This window comes from Coregonus clupeaformis, unplaced genomic scaffold (genome assembly GCF_020615455.1).
Source record: "Coregonus clupeaformis isolate EN_2021a unplaced genomic scaffold, ASM2061545v1 scaf0196, whole genome shotgun sequence".
Lineage (NCBI taxonomy): Eukaryota > Metazoa > Chordata > Actinopteri > Salmoniformes > Salmonidae > Coregonus > Coregonus clupeaformis.
This window is the reverse complement of record NW_025533651.1, coordinates 126,301-142,082: the sequence shown is the minus strand read 5'-3', so window position 1 is coordinate 142,082 and position 15,782 is coordinate 126,301. Positions and strand designations below refer to the sequence as shown.

Genomic DNA, 15,782 nt, shown 5'->3' with positions numbered 1-15,782 from the left:
CTTCACCCATATGACATGTCTATTCATGCAGCTACCCTCACTGAACTGAAGCACAGGGCAGGAAATGGCTTATTGTTTATGGAGAGGAGTGCTCTCCATAAACAACGCAAATCGACCAGGTAGCCCAAACACTTCTAACTGCACTCTCTGATACGGTCCTTCCAGCCCGTATTTTCCAAGGGCATTTAAGTGCCCATATTTAGCTAACAGGCCGTAAAACACCAGTGGCAGGAAAAAGCATCTGTTTGAACTGAGCGGAGCAGCAGAGGTAGTGGTGTGTGCTACAGATGGCAGCTGCATCTGCTGTGACTCTATTGCCGTGCATATGAGGGATGAGGAGGCTTGTCTACACATGTGGGGTAGCTAGAACCCTGGGAGAGGCGGGGGAATGTAACAGCTGGAGGGGAGGGAGGATATCATAGCTGGATAGGGGTGGGGACGAAGTTGGTTGGGAGCACGGGGTTACATTAGGAGGGATATACTGCTACCTTGCCGCTCGCAAACAGTTGGCATAAATACACTGAGTATGGCACCTTGAAAATGATCCCATAAATCTTACAGGTAGAATAAATCTCTTTAGAATGACATGGCTGCCAAAGTTTTTGTATTTATTTTCGGTAATACCAATTACCCCACCGAGTATACTCGGTTATAACAGACTTCATATGGGCAAATACAATTCATAGAATAAAAATGAAAGCGTTACATCTGAGGTTGGTTCTAACCTTCCAGACTTGGAATTGTATCAACTCGCAACCCAAGGCTTTTACTTGCGACATATAGTTAAATGCACTAAAGAGGAACAATGGGTACATCTCCAGAATCTTTTTACGTGTCTATTTTCAAAGGATAAAGCTAAGAACATTAACAACTTCATAGTTAAGAACACTATAACAGTATGGAAGAAAATGAAACGTATTTTACAAGAACCAATATCACTCTCTAGAAACACAACCTTATGGAACAATCCTTGGATAGCTTTTCAGAATTCATCGATAAATTGGCCCACATGGAAAACTAAAGGCAGAGAAACCATAAATGACTTCTTAACAGGAAATAAATCTATTTCCATGACAGAATTAAAAAGTAATTTTGGACTGACCAATGTAGATAGCTTCAAATACATGCAACTTAAAAGTTACATATTACGAAATTTCTATTTGAAATCTTTTGGACATCAGAGCAACCTTCAGGAAATCTTATTTGAGTCAGAAAAGGATGTTCATATGATAGGGAAGATATACAAAACCTTGCAAAGACCATATCCAACTGACAATCTCTTAAAAATATATATAAACTATTGGAACCAAGATTAAAAAAGAACTGATGTTGGCACAAGATGGAGGGAAAGTTGGAGCATAACTAATGAAATTACAGTTAACTGAAATGTACGCTTAATCCAGTATAAACTAATGTATAGAATGTATTATACAATATACAAAATTCACAAATTCTACAGCACAACGGCAGAGTCATGTCTCAAGTGTAAAACTAATAATGACTCAATAATCCATGCTTTCTGGGAATGCTATAAAGTCCGGAAGTTGTGGGCGGGGCTAGAAAGTTGGCTGTCAGAGGTATTACAATGTAAACTTACTTTTAATCCATCTGTCTGCATATGGGGGTGTAGTGAGATACCCAATGGGCTGGACGATTCTTTTGAAAAGTTTGTGGTCATACGCACATCCTTAAAAACATACAGTGGGGAGAACAAGTATTTGATACACTGCCGATTTAACAGGTTTTCCTACTTACAAAGCATGTAGAGGTCTGTAATTTTTATCATAGGTACACTTCAACTGTGAGAGATGGAATCTAAAACAAAAATTTATAGAAAATCACATTGTATGATTTTTAAGTAATTCATTTGCATTTTATTGCATGACATAAGTATTTGATCACCTACCAACCAGTAAGAATTCCGGCTCTCACAGACCTGTTAGTTTATCTTTAAGAAGCCCTCCTGTTCTCCACTCATTACCTGTATTAACTGCACCTGTTTGAACTCGTTACCTGTATAAAAGACACCTGTCCACACACACAATCAAACAGACTCCAACCTCTCCACAATGGCCAAGACCAGAGAGCTGTGTAAAGGACATCAGGGATAAAATTGTAGACCTGCACACGGCTGGGATGGGCTACAGGACAATAGGCAAGCAGCTTGGTGAGAAGGCAACAACTGTTGGCGGAATTATTAGAAAATGGAAGAAGTTCAAGATGACGGTCAATCAACCTCGGTCTGGGGATCCATGCAAGATCTCACCTCATGGGGAATCAATGATCATGAGGAAGGTGAGGGATCAGCCCAGAACTACACGGCAGGACCTGGTCAATGACCTGAAGAGAGCTGGGACCACAGTCTCAAAGAAAACCATTAGTAACACACTACGCCGTCATGGATTAAAATCCTGCAGCGCATGCAAGGTCCCCCTGCTCAAGCCAGCGCATGTCCAGGCCCGTCTGAAGTTTGCCAATGACCATCTGGATGATCCAGAGGAGGAATGGGAGAAGGTAATGTGGTCTGATGAGACAAAAATATAGCTTTTTGGTCTAAACTCCACTTGCCGTGTTTGGAGGAAGAAGAAAGATGAGTACAACCCCAAGAACACCATCCCAACCGTGAAGCATGGAGGTGGAAACATCATTCTTTGGGGATGCTTTTCTGCAAAGGGGACAGGACGACTGCACCGTATTGAGGGGAGGATGGATGGGGCCATGTATCGTGAGATCTTGGCCAACAACCTCCTTCCCTCAGTAAGAGCATTGAAGATGGGTCGTGGCTGGGTCTTCCAGCATGACAACAACCCGAAACACACAGCCAGGGCAACTAAGGAGTGGCTCCGTAAGAAGCATCTCAAGGTCCTGGAGTGGCCTAGCCAGTCTCCAGACCTGAACCAATAGAAAATCTTTGGAGGGAGCTGAAAGTCCGTATCGCCCAGCGATAGCCCCGAAACCTGAAGGATCTGGAGAAGGTCTGTATGGAGGAGTGGGCCAAAATCCCTGCTGCAGTGTGTGCAAACCTGGTCAAGACCTACAGGAAACATATGATCTCTGTAATTGCAAACAAAGGTTTCTGTACCAAATATTAAGTTCTGCTTTTCTGATGTATCAAATACTTATGTCATGCAATAAAATGCAAATTAATTACTTAAAAATCATACAATGTGATTTTCTTTTTTTTTTTTTTGATTCCGCCTCTCACAGTTGAAGTGTACCTATGATATAAATTACAGACCTCTACATGCTTTTTAAGTAGGAAAACCTGCAAAATCGCAGTGTATCAAATACTTGTTCTCCCCACTGTAGGTGCTGGGCTAATAAAGAATACCTGTAAAGAACAGGAAGGCCCACACACTGTTCATGCTCCCAATTCACCTTCGTCAGGTCAAACAGACTGAATGCTCACATCCCTATCAGCCAATACATTTGCATACGCAGGATCTGTAGTACACAGACTATGACAAACAAGCCGACTGTCTGAATGAGTATTTCAGACAGCGGGGTTACCCAAAGGAATGGCTGCATGACGCAAGGGATCATTACAAAAAATATGACCCAGGATGACAGCCTCACACCCAAACCACCCCGCCCCCCTGACCAACGAGTTCAGTGCTTCCTTCAATACTCCCCACTTGACAAACAGTTTGACCATATCATAAAAAAACACTGGCACATCTTGAGCCCTGATCCACAACTGGAAATGACGTTTAAAGAACCCCCGCCGGTAGTCCTCGACGCACCCCCAACATCAGTCAAATGGTGGTGACGTCTGATCTTCCACCAGTGCCACGTAATTACAGATGTGGCTGATGTACCCAGTGTAACTTTACGAACAAAGGCACAATGTTCAATCACCCTATCATGGGCAAGGCCATTAAGATTAAGGGCATCATTACGTGTTCCACAAATAATTTGGTATACCCTGATCAAGTGTATTCTTGTGGTCTATGCTATGTAGGAAAAACAAGCTCGGAAAACAAGGATAGCAGAACACAGGAGTAATATCAGGACTCTTGATCAGAGAAACCCTGTGGCTGCGCATTTCATGGAGCGCTCTCTGAGATACATTGGTATTGAACATGTTAAGACTCTTGGGGGGATACTGATAATCTGACTGAGAAGAGAATTGTATTGGATTCACCGTTTGTCCGCCATGTCTCCTAAAGGTCTGAACAAAGAGTTTGATATCAGACCATTTTTGACATGAATATGTCATGTTGATTTGTCCTGCCATCCAGGTCTCCACTTGGTCATTTTGTACATATATATTAGATTCTGTAACTACTACATGTGCCCATCTCACTGATCAAATTACTAGAGGTACACAAGTTGTTTTAATTGTTTCCACACCCACCATATGTCATGTGCGTAATGGTCATGTGAGGTGAAATGTGTATATTTTGGGATGTGAGCACTCAGTCTGTTTGGCCTGACGAAGATCCGTTTCGGATCGAAACGTAGTCAATAAAGAGGTGAATTGGGAGCATAAACAGTGTGCGGGCATTCCTGTTCTTTACTGGATGATTATTTTCTCATCACTCATCTTGAAAAAAAGTATACTAAAAACTTGGAAGTCAATCAATCTGCCATCATTGACACAATGGAAAAAATTTAATGATTTATTATTGAAATAGCATGGGTGACCGACAAAAACGAATTGGTACAATTTAAGGCCAAGTCAGTTAACTAGACAAGTCAGTTAAGAACAAATTCTTATTTACAATGACAGCCTACCCTGGCCAAACCCGGACGACACTGGGCCAATTGTGCCAGATTGTGATAAAGCCTGGAATTGAACAAGGGTCTGTAGTGACGCTTCCAGCACTGAGATACAGTGCCTTAGACTACTGCGCCACTCGGGAGCCCCGAATAATGTAGGCACTAGGGTTGGGGGTGTGAGCATGCGGGTCTCGGCAGATGAGATGTAGCCATTGTTTGTGTGTGTCTGTAAATTGATGTTCATATGTATATGTTTGTAAAAATAAATCAAAAGAAATGGACAATTAAAATATTATAATAAAAAAAATAAAACTATCCTTTAGTCCCTCACTATCAGTGGGAGGTAAAGAAGGAAGAAAACGGCATCAGTAGTGGTGTGAAATTAAAATGGATTCTAAAAGGAGTAACAGCACTGTAACCCTACAACCGTTCGACAAAGACATTCTAACAGATTTCTAACAGTAATGAGTTCTTAAATTAGCCTGCTCTCGGGACGTGAGATTGGGTGTTATGTTTTTTCTGGAGTTGTTTGTTAAGAAAAATGTGCAAGGCATCTTGGGAAAGATCAGCTCCGACTGGCTTTCTTTCTTGTAAGAGATCACAGGAGGTTCCTCCAGAGCTTTAATTTGTAAACCAGCGTAAACATCAATACAGGTGCAATGAGTGTGAATGGTTTACCATGGAGATGTTTGAATAGGCAAGGATGATAGTGGATGCAACTTTTAGCTTCACTTTCAAGGATTAGACCACTTTTTACTACACATCTGGCTAAAAGATGACTGTAGCTCTGTTGGCATACCTTTTATAGATAACGTTGACACCTTTTGGAAACAGAATATACTCTACAGGAATTACGGAGTCCATCCAAATGATCTTGGTGCTTGGACCCTGTCCTCCCATTTCAAGGCTGCGTTGAGACAATGACCTATCAGTGACCCAAGCCCTGCTCAGATAATCCCTACCATTGTGTCGCTGAGTTTTCGTAGTGCTGCTGCAAATGTACAGTTTCCCAGGGGTGTTATCAGTCATAATGTAAGTAACAAAATGTACATTCCTCTAACTCCCCTGAATGCCTCTGTCAATCCGACAGCTATTGTCAGCAGTAATCATGTGCCTATGAACCTGAGTTATACTGTTTGCACTGATACGGTTTGCCCTAGTAGGAAGCCCACTGTGAGTAGTTCACCCTGCACTATCAGCTCAAATATAAATATAATGTCTACCTCTGATAAGCCTCCCAGTAAAGCAATAAAAACAATAACGCAACACAGAAAAGTGCTGAAAATAGCCCACATTACCATACTATATGTAGCCTAAGAAACAAGATTGATGAAATCAATACCTTGCTAGCAACAGATAACATTCATATACTGGCTATTTCTGAAACTCACTTAGATAATTCCTTTGATGATATAGTGGTAGCAATACATGGCTATAACATCTACAGAAGAGACAGGAATACCAATGGGGGAGGTGTTGCTGTTTATATTTAGAGTCATATTCCTTTAAAACTTAGAGAGAATCTCATGTCAAATGCTGTTGAAGTAATATGGCTACAGGTTCACCTGCCTCACCTATTGCCTATTCTTGTGGGAAGTTGCTATAGACCACCAACTGCTAACAGTCAGTATCTGGATAAAATAGTGTGAAATGCTTGATGATGTGTTTGATATCAATAGAGAGATATATTTTCTGGGTGACCTAAATATTAACTGTCTTTCATCAAGCTGTCCACTCCAAAAAAAGCTTCAAACTGTAATCAGTCAACCTACCAGGGTATTTACAGAAATATTCTAAATTGGATGTAGTGATCATAGTAGCCATATCTAGGAAACCAAAGTCTGGGCCTAATATGTTTTATTTATTTTTTATTTCACCTTTATTTAACCAGGTAAGCCAGTTGAGAACAAGTTCTCATTTACAACTGCGACCTGGCCAAGATAAAGCAAAGCAGTGCGATAAAAACAACAACACAGAGTTACATATGGGGTAAAACAAAACATAAAGTCAAACATACAACAGAAAATATATATACAGTGTGTGCAAATGTAGCAAGTTATGGAGGTAAGGCAATAAATAGGCCATAGTGCAAAATAATTACATTTAAGTCATTTAGCAGACGCTCTTATCCAGAGCGACTTACAGGAGCAATTTGGGTTAAGTGCCTTGCTCAAGGGCACATAGACAGATTTTTCACCTAGTCTGCTCGGGGATTAGAACCAGCGACCTTTCGGTTACTGGCACAACGCTCTTAACCACTAAGCTACCTGCCGTCCCAGATTACAATTAGTATTAACACTGGAATGATAGATGTGCAAGAGATGATGTGCAAATAGAGATACTGGGGTGCAAATGAGCAAAATAAATAACAATATGGGGATGAGGTAGTTGGGTGGGCTAAATTCAGATGGGCTGTGTACAGGTGCAGTGATCGGTAAGGTGCTCTGACAACTGACGCTTAAAGTTAGGGTATAAGAGATCCTACAAGAGGTTTTGTAGTGATTCCTATGTTGAATATGTAAATAATATTTGCTGGTCTGTAGTTTTTAATGAGGAGCAACCAGACACTGAAGTTTAATCATTTATGAAATTGCTTATTCCAGTTACTAATAAGCATGCACCCATTAAGAAATGACTGTATTTGTAATTGAAAAATGTTATCGCTGACAGGGACGAGGCATAAGGAACGGCAAATAAGTCTGGCTGCCTGCACAGCCGATTGGCAAATGTAAATTGAGAAATTATGTGACTAAACTAAACAAAAAGAAGAAGAAACTGAACTATGAAACAAATATATAAAGGATGATTTGGAGCACCTTAAATTAAATGTTGTGCAAAAAGGCAAATCATTCATTGAATCAGATGGCTCACTCATCACAAAAACCCACTGATATTTCCACCTACTTTAATTATTTTTTCATTGGCAAGATTAGCAAAATTAGGCATGACATGCCAACAACAAACTCTGAACCTACACATCCATGCATAACTGACCAAATTATGAAAGACAAGCATCGTAATTTTGAATTCTGTGAAGTGAGTGGGGAAGAGGTGAAACAATTATTGTTGTCTATCAACAATGACAAGCCACCTGGGACTGACAACTTGGATGGAAAATTACTGAGGATGATAGCAGACTATATTGCCACTCCTATTTGCCATCTCTTCAATATAAGCCTACAGGAAAGTATGTGCCCTCAGGCCTGGAGGGAAGCAAAAGTCATTCCGCTACCCAAGAATAGCAAAGCACCCTTTACTGGTTCAAACAGCCAACCAATCAGCCTGCTAGCAAAGATTATGTTTGACCAGATACAATGCTATTTCACAGTAAACTAATTAACAACAGACATTCAGCACGCTTATAGGGAAGGGCACTCAACATGTACGGCACTTACATAAATGAATGATGATTGGCTGAAAAAAATTGATAATAAGAAGATTGTAGGAGCTGTTTTGTTAAGACTTCAGTGCAGCTTTTAACATTATCGTCATAGTTTGCTGCTGAAAAAAAGTATGTGTTATGGCTTTACATCATCTTTAATGGAAGCCTCTCCAACATAGTCCAGGTAGAGTCGGGAATACCCCAGGGCAGCTGTTTAGGCCCCTTACCCTTTTCTATTTTCACTAATGACCTGCCATTGGCACTGAGTAAAGCTTGTGTGTCCATGTATGCTGATGACTGAACATTATACACGTCAGATACCACAGCAAGTGAAATCATTGCAACACTTAACAAAGAGCTGCAGTCAGTTTTAGAATGGGTGGCAAGTAATACGCTAGTCATAAATATTTCAAAAACTAAAAGCATTGTATTTGGGACAAATAATTGACTAAACTCTAAACCTCAACTATATCTTGTAATGAATAATGTGGAAACTGAGCAAGTTGAGTAGACTAAACTGCTTGGTGTAACCCTGGATTGTAAACTGTCATGGTCAAAACATATTGATGCAATGGTAGCTAAGATGGGGAGAGGTCTGTCTGTAATAAAGCACTGCTCTGCTTTCTTGACATCGCTATCAACAAAACAAGTCCTACAGGCCCTAGTTTTATCGCACCTGGACTACTGCCCAGTCATATAGTCAAGTTCCACAAAGAGGGACATAGGCAAATTACAGTTGGCCCAAAATAGAGAAACATGGCTGGCCCTTAAATGTTCACGGAGAGCTAACATCAATAACATGCATGTCAATCCCTCCTGGCTCAAAGTAGAGGAGAGATTGACTGCATCACTACTTGTCTTTGTGAGAGGTATTGACATGTTGAAAGCACCGAGCTGTCTGTTAAACGACAAGCACATAGCTCAGACCCCCATACATACCCCACAAGACATGCAACCAAGGGTCTCTTCACAGTCCCCAAGTCCAGAACAGACTCTGGGAAATGCACAGTACTACATAGAGTCATAACTACATTGAACTCTACTCTACATCAAGTAACTCAAGCGAGTAGTAAAATCTGATTTTAAAAAACGGATAAAACTACATCTTATGGAACAATGTACACACATAGGCACACACACACACGCACGCTAACACACACACTCTACACACATGTATACTGTAATGTTGTAATATTGTTGTATTGTGGTATTATACATTTTGTATTGTAGATATGTAGTGGTAGAGTAGTGGTGCAATAATGTGTTGTATGATGTACTGTTTTTTTTGTGTGATGTAATTGCCTTAAACTTGTTTGGACCCCAGGAAGATTAGCTGCTGCCTGGGCGGCAGCGAATAGACCCAGTCTGTATTAGATAGAACATTGTGACTCTGACCACCTGTTGGGAAAACAACATGTGGTTACCTAGGTTACCCCATTGGCTCACAGCAAAAACTTGACCTTCTTCAAACAAAATGTTCTTGTTGTCTGTTTTAGTCAATTACAAAACTACATTTAAGAAAAGTACAACATGTCTAAAGATTACTTTTTAATATTGCCTGCTCCCTAGTGTTCTCACTCGTCATTAAAACATATTATTATCGGGCTTCCCTCAAGCCCCTTTTTATGACGGTGCTTGCATCCACTTGAGTGAGTGCAAGCTAGCTAGCTACCGACCGAAACATTAAGCTAGCCAAGACCAACAACACAAACAAATAGACTATACAGCTACAAGTAGTGAGTGGAGTTACAAACTGACTGTACTTAACAAGTTAAATGTCTTACCTGTGATTAAATGTTTTCTACACACATAGCTATGACTAGCCTACTTGGACACCGTGACCCTACATTTCCCACTCTCCCACACCGAATAACCTCAAGAAACAGGGCTCTTCTCGAAGGCACTATTTCTCTACGTGGGAGCATTGCGAACCGTAGGTTGTGATTTTTGACCTGGCTACATGTACATTGAACAACATGGCAGCTTTTCGGCATGTTTTGTTATTTCTGTATATTTCCCCTCTCTTACAATGGGGGTCAATATAAATAATGTTGGTTTTCCCCAATTTGTGGGCGTGGTCGAGGGGAATTCCTTATTATTACGTGAATACCGACTCGGACTATAGGGATCCTTACAAATACTAGTCAGGTTAAGGATCACATAAAACTCTCTAGGCATTGTTCTTAGCCCCGGGCTATCTTAGCCGCAGGCTAGACTGGCCCTGGACTAGCTTAGCCTGTGTTCACACAAGCATTTGTTAACCCTGGGCTAAGCTTTAGCCCCGGCTAAGGATTCACACTTGTATTCCAAAGCCCTGGGCTAACGGACAAACACAACATGCAACCAACATTATATCTATGACATGCGGCCAATGTTATAAGCAATAAGACATTTATTACCACATGATTTCCTCTTGCTTCTAGTCCAGCATTTGCTTTCCAACAGTGATGGTTGGTATAAACCTTGCGGTCTGCCTGTCTAACCTCGGAAACAATGTTTTACTTTTGAAATTCGATCTCGTCCCTGCAGGTCTACAGAGAATGCTGTGCACGAACGAAACATCAAAATAACTTTTCTGATCCAGGCGAAATCATGCAACAATATATTATCATGGATATATCCAATTAAATGTCAATAAAAAATTACGAAAATTGAGCATTTGCTGCCCTTCCAGCTGTAGAGTTTGTTGCTTTAGTTGGCATAGCAACCAATGTTTTTGCGCAGATGAAAAGTATTTTGGGTTTTGTCCTCAGATGGAAGGTTGAAATAGTATGAATTTACTAAATAATGTGCAGAATGCATTAGAGGCATCATCAGTGACAGTGCAGCTTTTGTGATGGACAGTGAGAATTCTAGGAGCAGGACCAGCTAGCCCTGCTCCTAGACTTTAGAATGTGCAAGTGTGAACACTCGCTTAACCCCGGGCTACAATCTCCCTAAACCCAGGGCTAAAATCTCACATTCTGCAAACTTGAGAGAAGTCTACTCAGAAACAATAGAACCAAATATCTAATAAGAAATTACCGCAGTGCATATTCATGCCAGAAAAATATCCAACTTTTGTAGGTAGCCATTGTAGAAAGTTATTTGAGTTTCCATTTTTGTTTTGGCTTAACATTTACATAGTCCATGGTATTTCCGTTTTCAAAACATTATGGAAATTGTTAGAGAAGGTGAGGCTGATAGTGCAGAGGCAGCAGTTGTGCTGAGATGGGGCTGTATCAGGCTGCCAGCCTGACCCAGATAGAGACAGTGTCAGGGGATGCTCTCCATCTCAACAGCACTGTAGTGGCTTCCTGGAGTTATCTGCTAATGCCTGTCTGGAGACTGGGAAAGTATACCTTTTATAAACACTATTGGATTCAGTTTTTTCTCTCTCCCTCTGATGACAACAAATACAAACACAAAGTGAAGAAAGAGAAAAGTTTTGTCTAATCTCTGAGGAAGCTTCCTGTAAGTTTACTGCTTCCTGCAGACTTGTCACTTTTGAAGTAGTAAATATCTACAAATGGATTCCACTTTGCAGTCTGTCAATACAAGACAAATGGATTCCACTTTGCAGTCTGTCAATACAAGACAAATGCAGTTTAGGCTGAAGTTCAGAGACATAAAGCCCATGGTGGATAGGGGCCCTTGGCAGTGAGGTGAATGATAAGTGGAGTCCTGCTGGTCAGCTGGTAGATCATGAAGGGTGCTGCCATTAGTAGGCCATAAAAGAGACCAAGCACATGTTTCATACAATAATAGCTCTTTAAAGGGACCAGTCATGTACTGTAGCAGAGTCGTGGACTGAACTTCACTGGTAAGACTCATGCAAGATAAGAAAGGGTGAAACGGAGTGATAAGAAAAGGTGGGCTATACACATGTGGGAGATTTGACACAGAGACAGAAATGATTATGTAGTGATGTGGACTGAAGAGGGCTTGAGGGGATTCTAACCTGAGGTGTCATCCCATGACAGAGGTACAGAATGGGGACGTTGTCGGTGTCCGGCCCCTGGTCCAGACACAGGTCACTCTTCAGAGAGTTCTTCAGCTGAGGGAGGAAATGAACACAAAGGGGGTCATAATTTGATATGTCACTCAATCGGCTAGTTCAGGGAAAGGTTAGCTGTGTGACAGAGAATCGATGAGACCTTGAGATGATTCAAATATTCCTGCTATCACAGCGCCCTATTCAATCAAACCAGAGAGCAGGTTTCCAGTATAACTTCAAAACAACACAGAGGGAACACTTTTCTGTTCTTTGCAGAACAACATGACATAGAACATAAATGGGACTTGTAATCCAAACATGAAGCCTTGTGTTTGCACAGTTATTTCAATCTTTTAAAGATCTAATCAACAGGTTTGTGTGAGGAGAGGGGAGGTACTCTGGAGACTGGGATGGGTGGCTGGGCAGATTTAATGTGTTTGCCTTTGCTGTGCGTGAGGACAGGATTAGGTACAGACATGACATTACAAGGGCACAGCCAGAGACTGTGCCTGTCAACTCCCCACTGGCACAGGATATGTCTGATTCCGTCAGCTGGTCATTAAAAAGCCAGGCAGCACCTAAAATACTCTTCAGGGACTGTACATGATGGAATAAAGTCTGACAGACAACGTATAAAAATGTCACTCAGGTTCCATGAAGTGAAAAAATAATAACGTGCAAGGTTCCTGTATGAGTGAAGAAAACCTGGGGCTGCTTGTCAGTGTGGTGTGTAGCATGACCTTTGACCTCAAATGCTATTCTGAACACAGTCTGCATTCTGGATAATGAATTCTCTGACAAAAATGATTGACAAGTTCATGAAATGCACCTAGCAAATGCAGAGTAATGAGGACATGCTATTTTCGAACCCATTTACTCCTTGAGTTAATTTTAATATGGCTGACCTATTTTCCTCTCTGTATCTTTCTACCTTTCATAATAATATGGAAATACAGAGAAGGAAACCAACCATAAAATGAAGACCGTACTCCAATGAGACCGCTTTTTGGGTGTGTCACTGTAGATCCAGGCATATTGCACTGATGCACTGTGGCCACACAGAAATAAAGCTGTTTGTGTTGAACATGAATTGCTAATATAAATACTGCCAGCGTGCCCTCATGGCCATAATACAAATTCAGAAACATTTGTCTAGCATTGCTGAGAATTCCATTTGGCCACACAGGCAGATCTCTGTGAGAGGAGGTGACATAAAACACGCACAGCTCACCAGCCCCACCACTGCACAGCAATATGTGCATACTCAACGGTATACCCTCATAAATACACATTTCACTGTTTCTTACATCAGCGTGCACAATGCTCTGGTCGTGTGTGCATAGACTACACAATAGACAACCTTTTATACACTGAGTATACCAAACAATATTGAGTTGTACCCCACCTTTTGCCCTCAGAACAGCTTTAATTCACCGGGGCATGGCCTCTACAAGGTGTCGAAAGCGTTCCACAGGGATGCTGGCCCATGTTGACTCCAATGCTTCCCACAGTTGTGTCAAGTTGGCTGGATGTCCTTTGGGTGGTGGACCATTCTTTATAAACACGGGAAACTGTTGAGCGTCAAAAACCCAGCAGTGTTGCAGTTCTTGACACAAACCGGTGCGCCTGGCACCTACAACCATACCCCGTTCAAAGGCACTTAAATATTTTGTCTTGCCCATTCATCCACTGAATGGCACACATACACAATCCGTCTCAATTGTCTCAAAATCCTTCTTTAACCTGTCTCTTCCCCTTCATCTACACTGATTGAAGTGGATTTAACAAGTGACATCAATAAGGGATCATAGCTTTCACCTGGATTCACCTGGTCAGTCTATGTCATGGAAAGAGCAGGTTCTTAATGTTTTGTATACTCAGTGTAAGTGCATACTACACAATGGTTTGTCCTTTACTGTATGTGTGTGTAAACAATAGACTTTACTCTATGTGCATACACAATGGTCAGATTCCTCTGAGTAGACTGGAAAAATAAATCTTTAGCACTTGGGCAGGTCTGTGTCCTGTATAATCTCCAGCAAGTCTTCTGTCTTCTCCCAGAGTCTGAGTTCCTGCACCTTTTCCACATCATGCCCACATTGCCCAGGCTTTAGCGTGCCAACCCTGGCACTGCACACAAGGACTGAGGCTACGGTAGGCATGTCCACGTGTTTTAGAGCCAAGCTGCCACAGAAATGCATCTCTCTGTGAAATTAATGTGTTCCTAACTGCAGTCATCCAAATCGTAACTCAATGGATTATGATTATTTATTCAGGCATGGACCGCATGGTTTATTCTGTGGAGGCTTTACTTTACATAGTATTACCATTTTTGCAGAGGGCATGCTGCTTACCACTCCATATGCAATGGTGTCTATGTACATCCTCATCTCTGGGTAGATGTTGACCAGGTACCACCGAAACGTCTTACACTGGAGCCTCTTCCTCAGGGCCTTCCTCTCAGAGATATCTCCAATGTCTATCCCTGAGTCCTGCACACACACGCACACACAGCCATGCAAACACAGAGATAAACAGTTTGACAGTGATTGCTGTAAAGATACAAATGCATTAAGATATCATGCATAGGCAAGGGCATATGTGCCAAGCTCTTAGGTGGAAAGGCGAATCAGATTCCCTGATTTCAGAGAGGCAAGACTCACTGAGGAATACTTATCGTCCGTTTCAATGTGCCATAACTCCTGAGAGCCCTTCATGTTCCCTGTATAAAGAACCACAGGACTAAGTGACTGATTTTAACATCATCTGCCATTTCCTCTGAGTCCTCATGCTGCCACAGTCACGCTTTGGCCCAGCCTTCCTTCTGCAGCAAGCTGCCGCTCTTGTCCACTCTACCCTAATTATCTTAATTGCTGCCTCGCTGACAAACTTAAAAGCTGAAGCAGACCTGATAGATTCAACATCAACTGCAATGGAGGCAACTTGCAGCCTACTGAGATATGATAAATGGAGGCAACTTGCAGCCTACTGAGATATGATAAATGGAGGCAACTTGCAGCCTACTGAGATATGATAAATGGACTACCGAGAGTATAATAGACAATAACAACAGCTGTGATGTGAAATGAAGTAGGTTTATAATACGTTTGGACAAAAGAAATTAACGAGGCTATTCCTGATGCCAAATTTCCCTCCAAGCTAGTTGATTAGAATTGCAGAACTCAGTGTATCAATATCAATTTAGAGATTTGTCTGCTGATGCTCATCTATTTGCTCATCTATTTCAAATGAGTTTTTACATAATTGTGAGTATTGAGTGCAAATAGGAAAGCTATTAAGCATCTAATCAACTCAGCCTTTGTACTAAGAAACACCAGGCATCTCTGCTAATGTATTACAACATCTACATGTTATATATCTACATGTCAATGCCATATCAAATCGGGATTTACAAAAATAACTTTAGTAACAGTTCTCTTCACAATACAGGTGTAGGATCTTAATTTGAGCAGTTCACTACAGCAGGAAAATAATACTGCTGCAACAGGACATTTAAATTATTATGTGTATTATAATGATTGGACATTTTTGTAGGGGTTGATACATTTTTCATAAGGGACTATCAAGTCTGACATTTCAAAGTGGAATTTACAAACTTCAGAAGCCTTTTTAAACCTCAAATACTCTACAAGTTTAAAATGTCCTGCATTGTAGGAAAGTTCTCCTGCAACAGGGTGATCA

The 15,782-nt window shown here is 41.2% G+C and overlaps 1 protein-coding gene across 1 annotated transcript in view; it reads right to left on the bottom strand.

The window, feature by feature from the left end:
- The window catches only part of LOC123484102 (polypeptide N-acetylgalactosaminyltransferase 18-like), a 95,250-nt gene that overhangs the window by 8,513 nt on the left and 70,955 nt on the right, over positions 1-15,782 (bottom strand). The window contains exons 8-9 of the mRNA XM_045214089.1: positions 14,435-14,572; positions 12,045-12,140 (exon numbers count right to left, since the gene is read on the bottom strand). Of these exons, the coding sequence (XP_045070024.1) occupies positions 12,045-12,140; positions 14,435-14,572 (234 nt within the window). The remainder of the gene's footprint in view (positions 1-12,044; positions 12,141-14,434; positions 14,573-15,782) is intronic.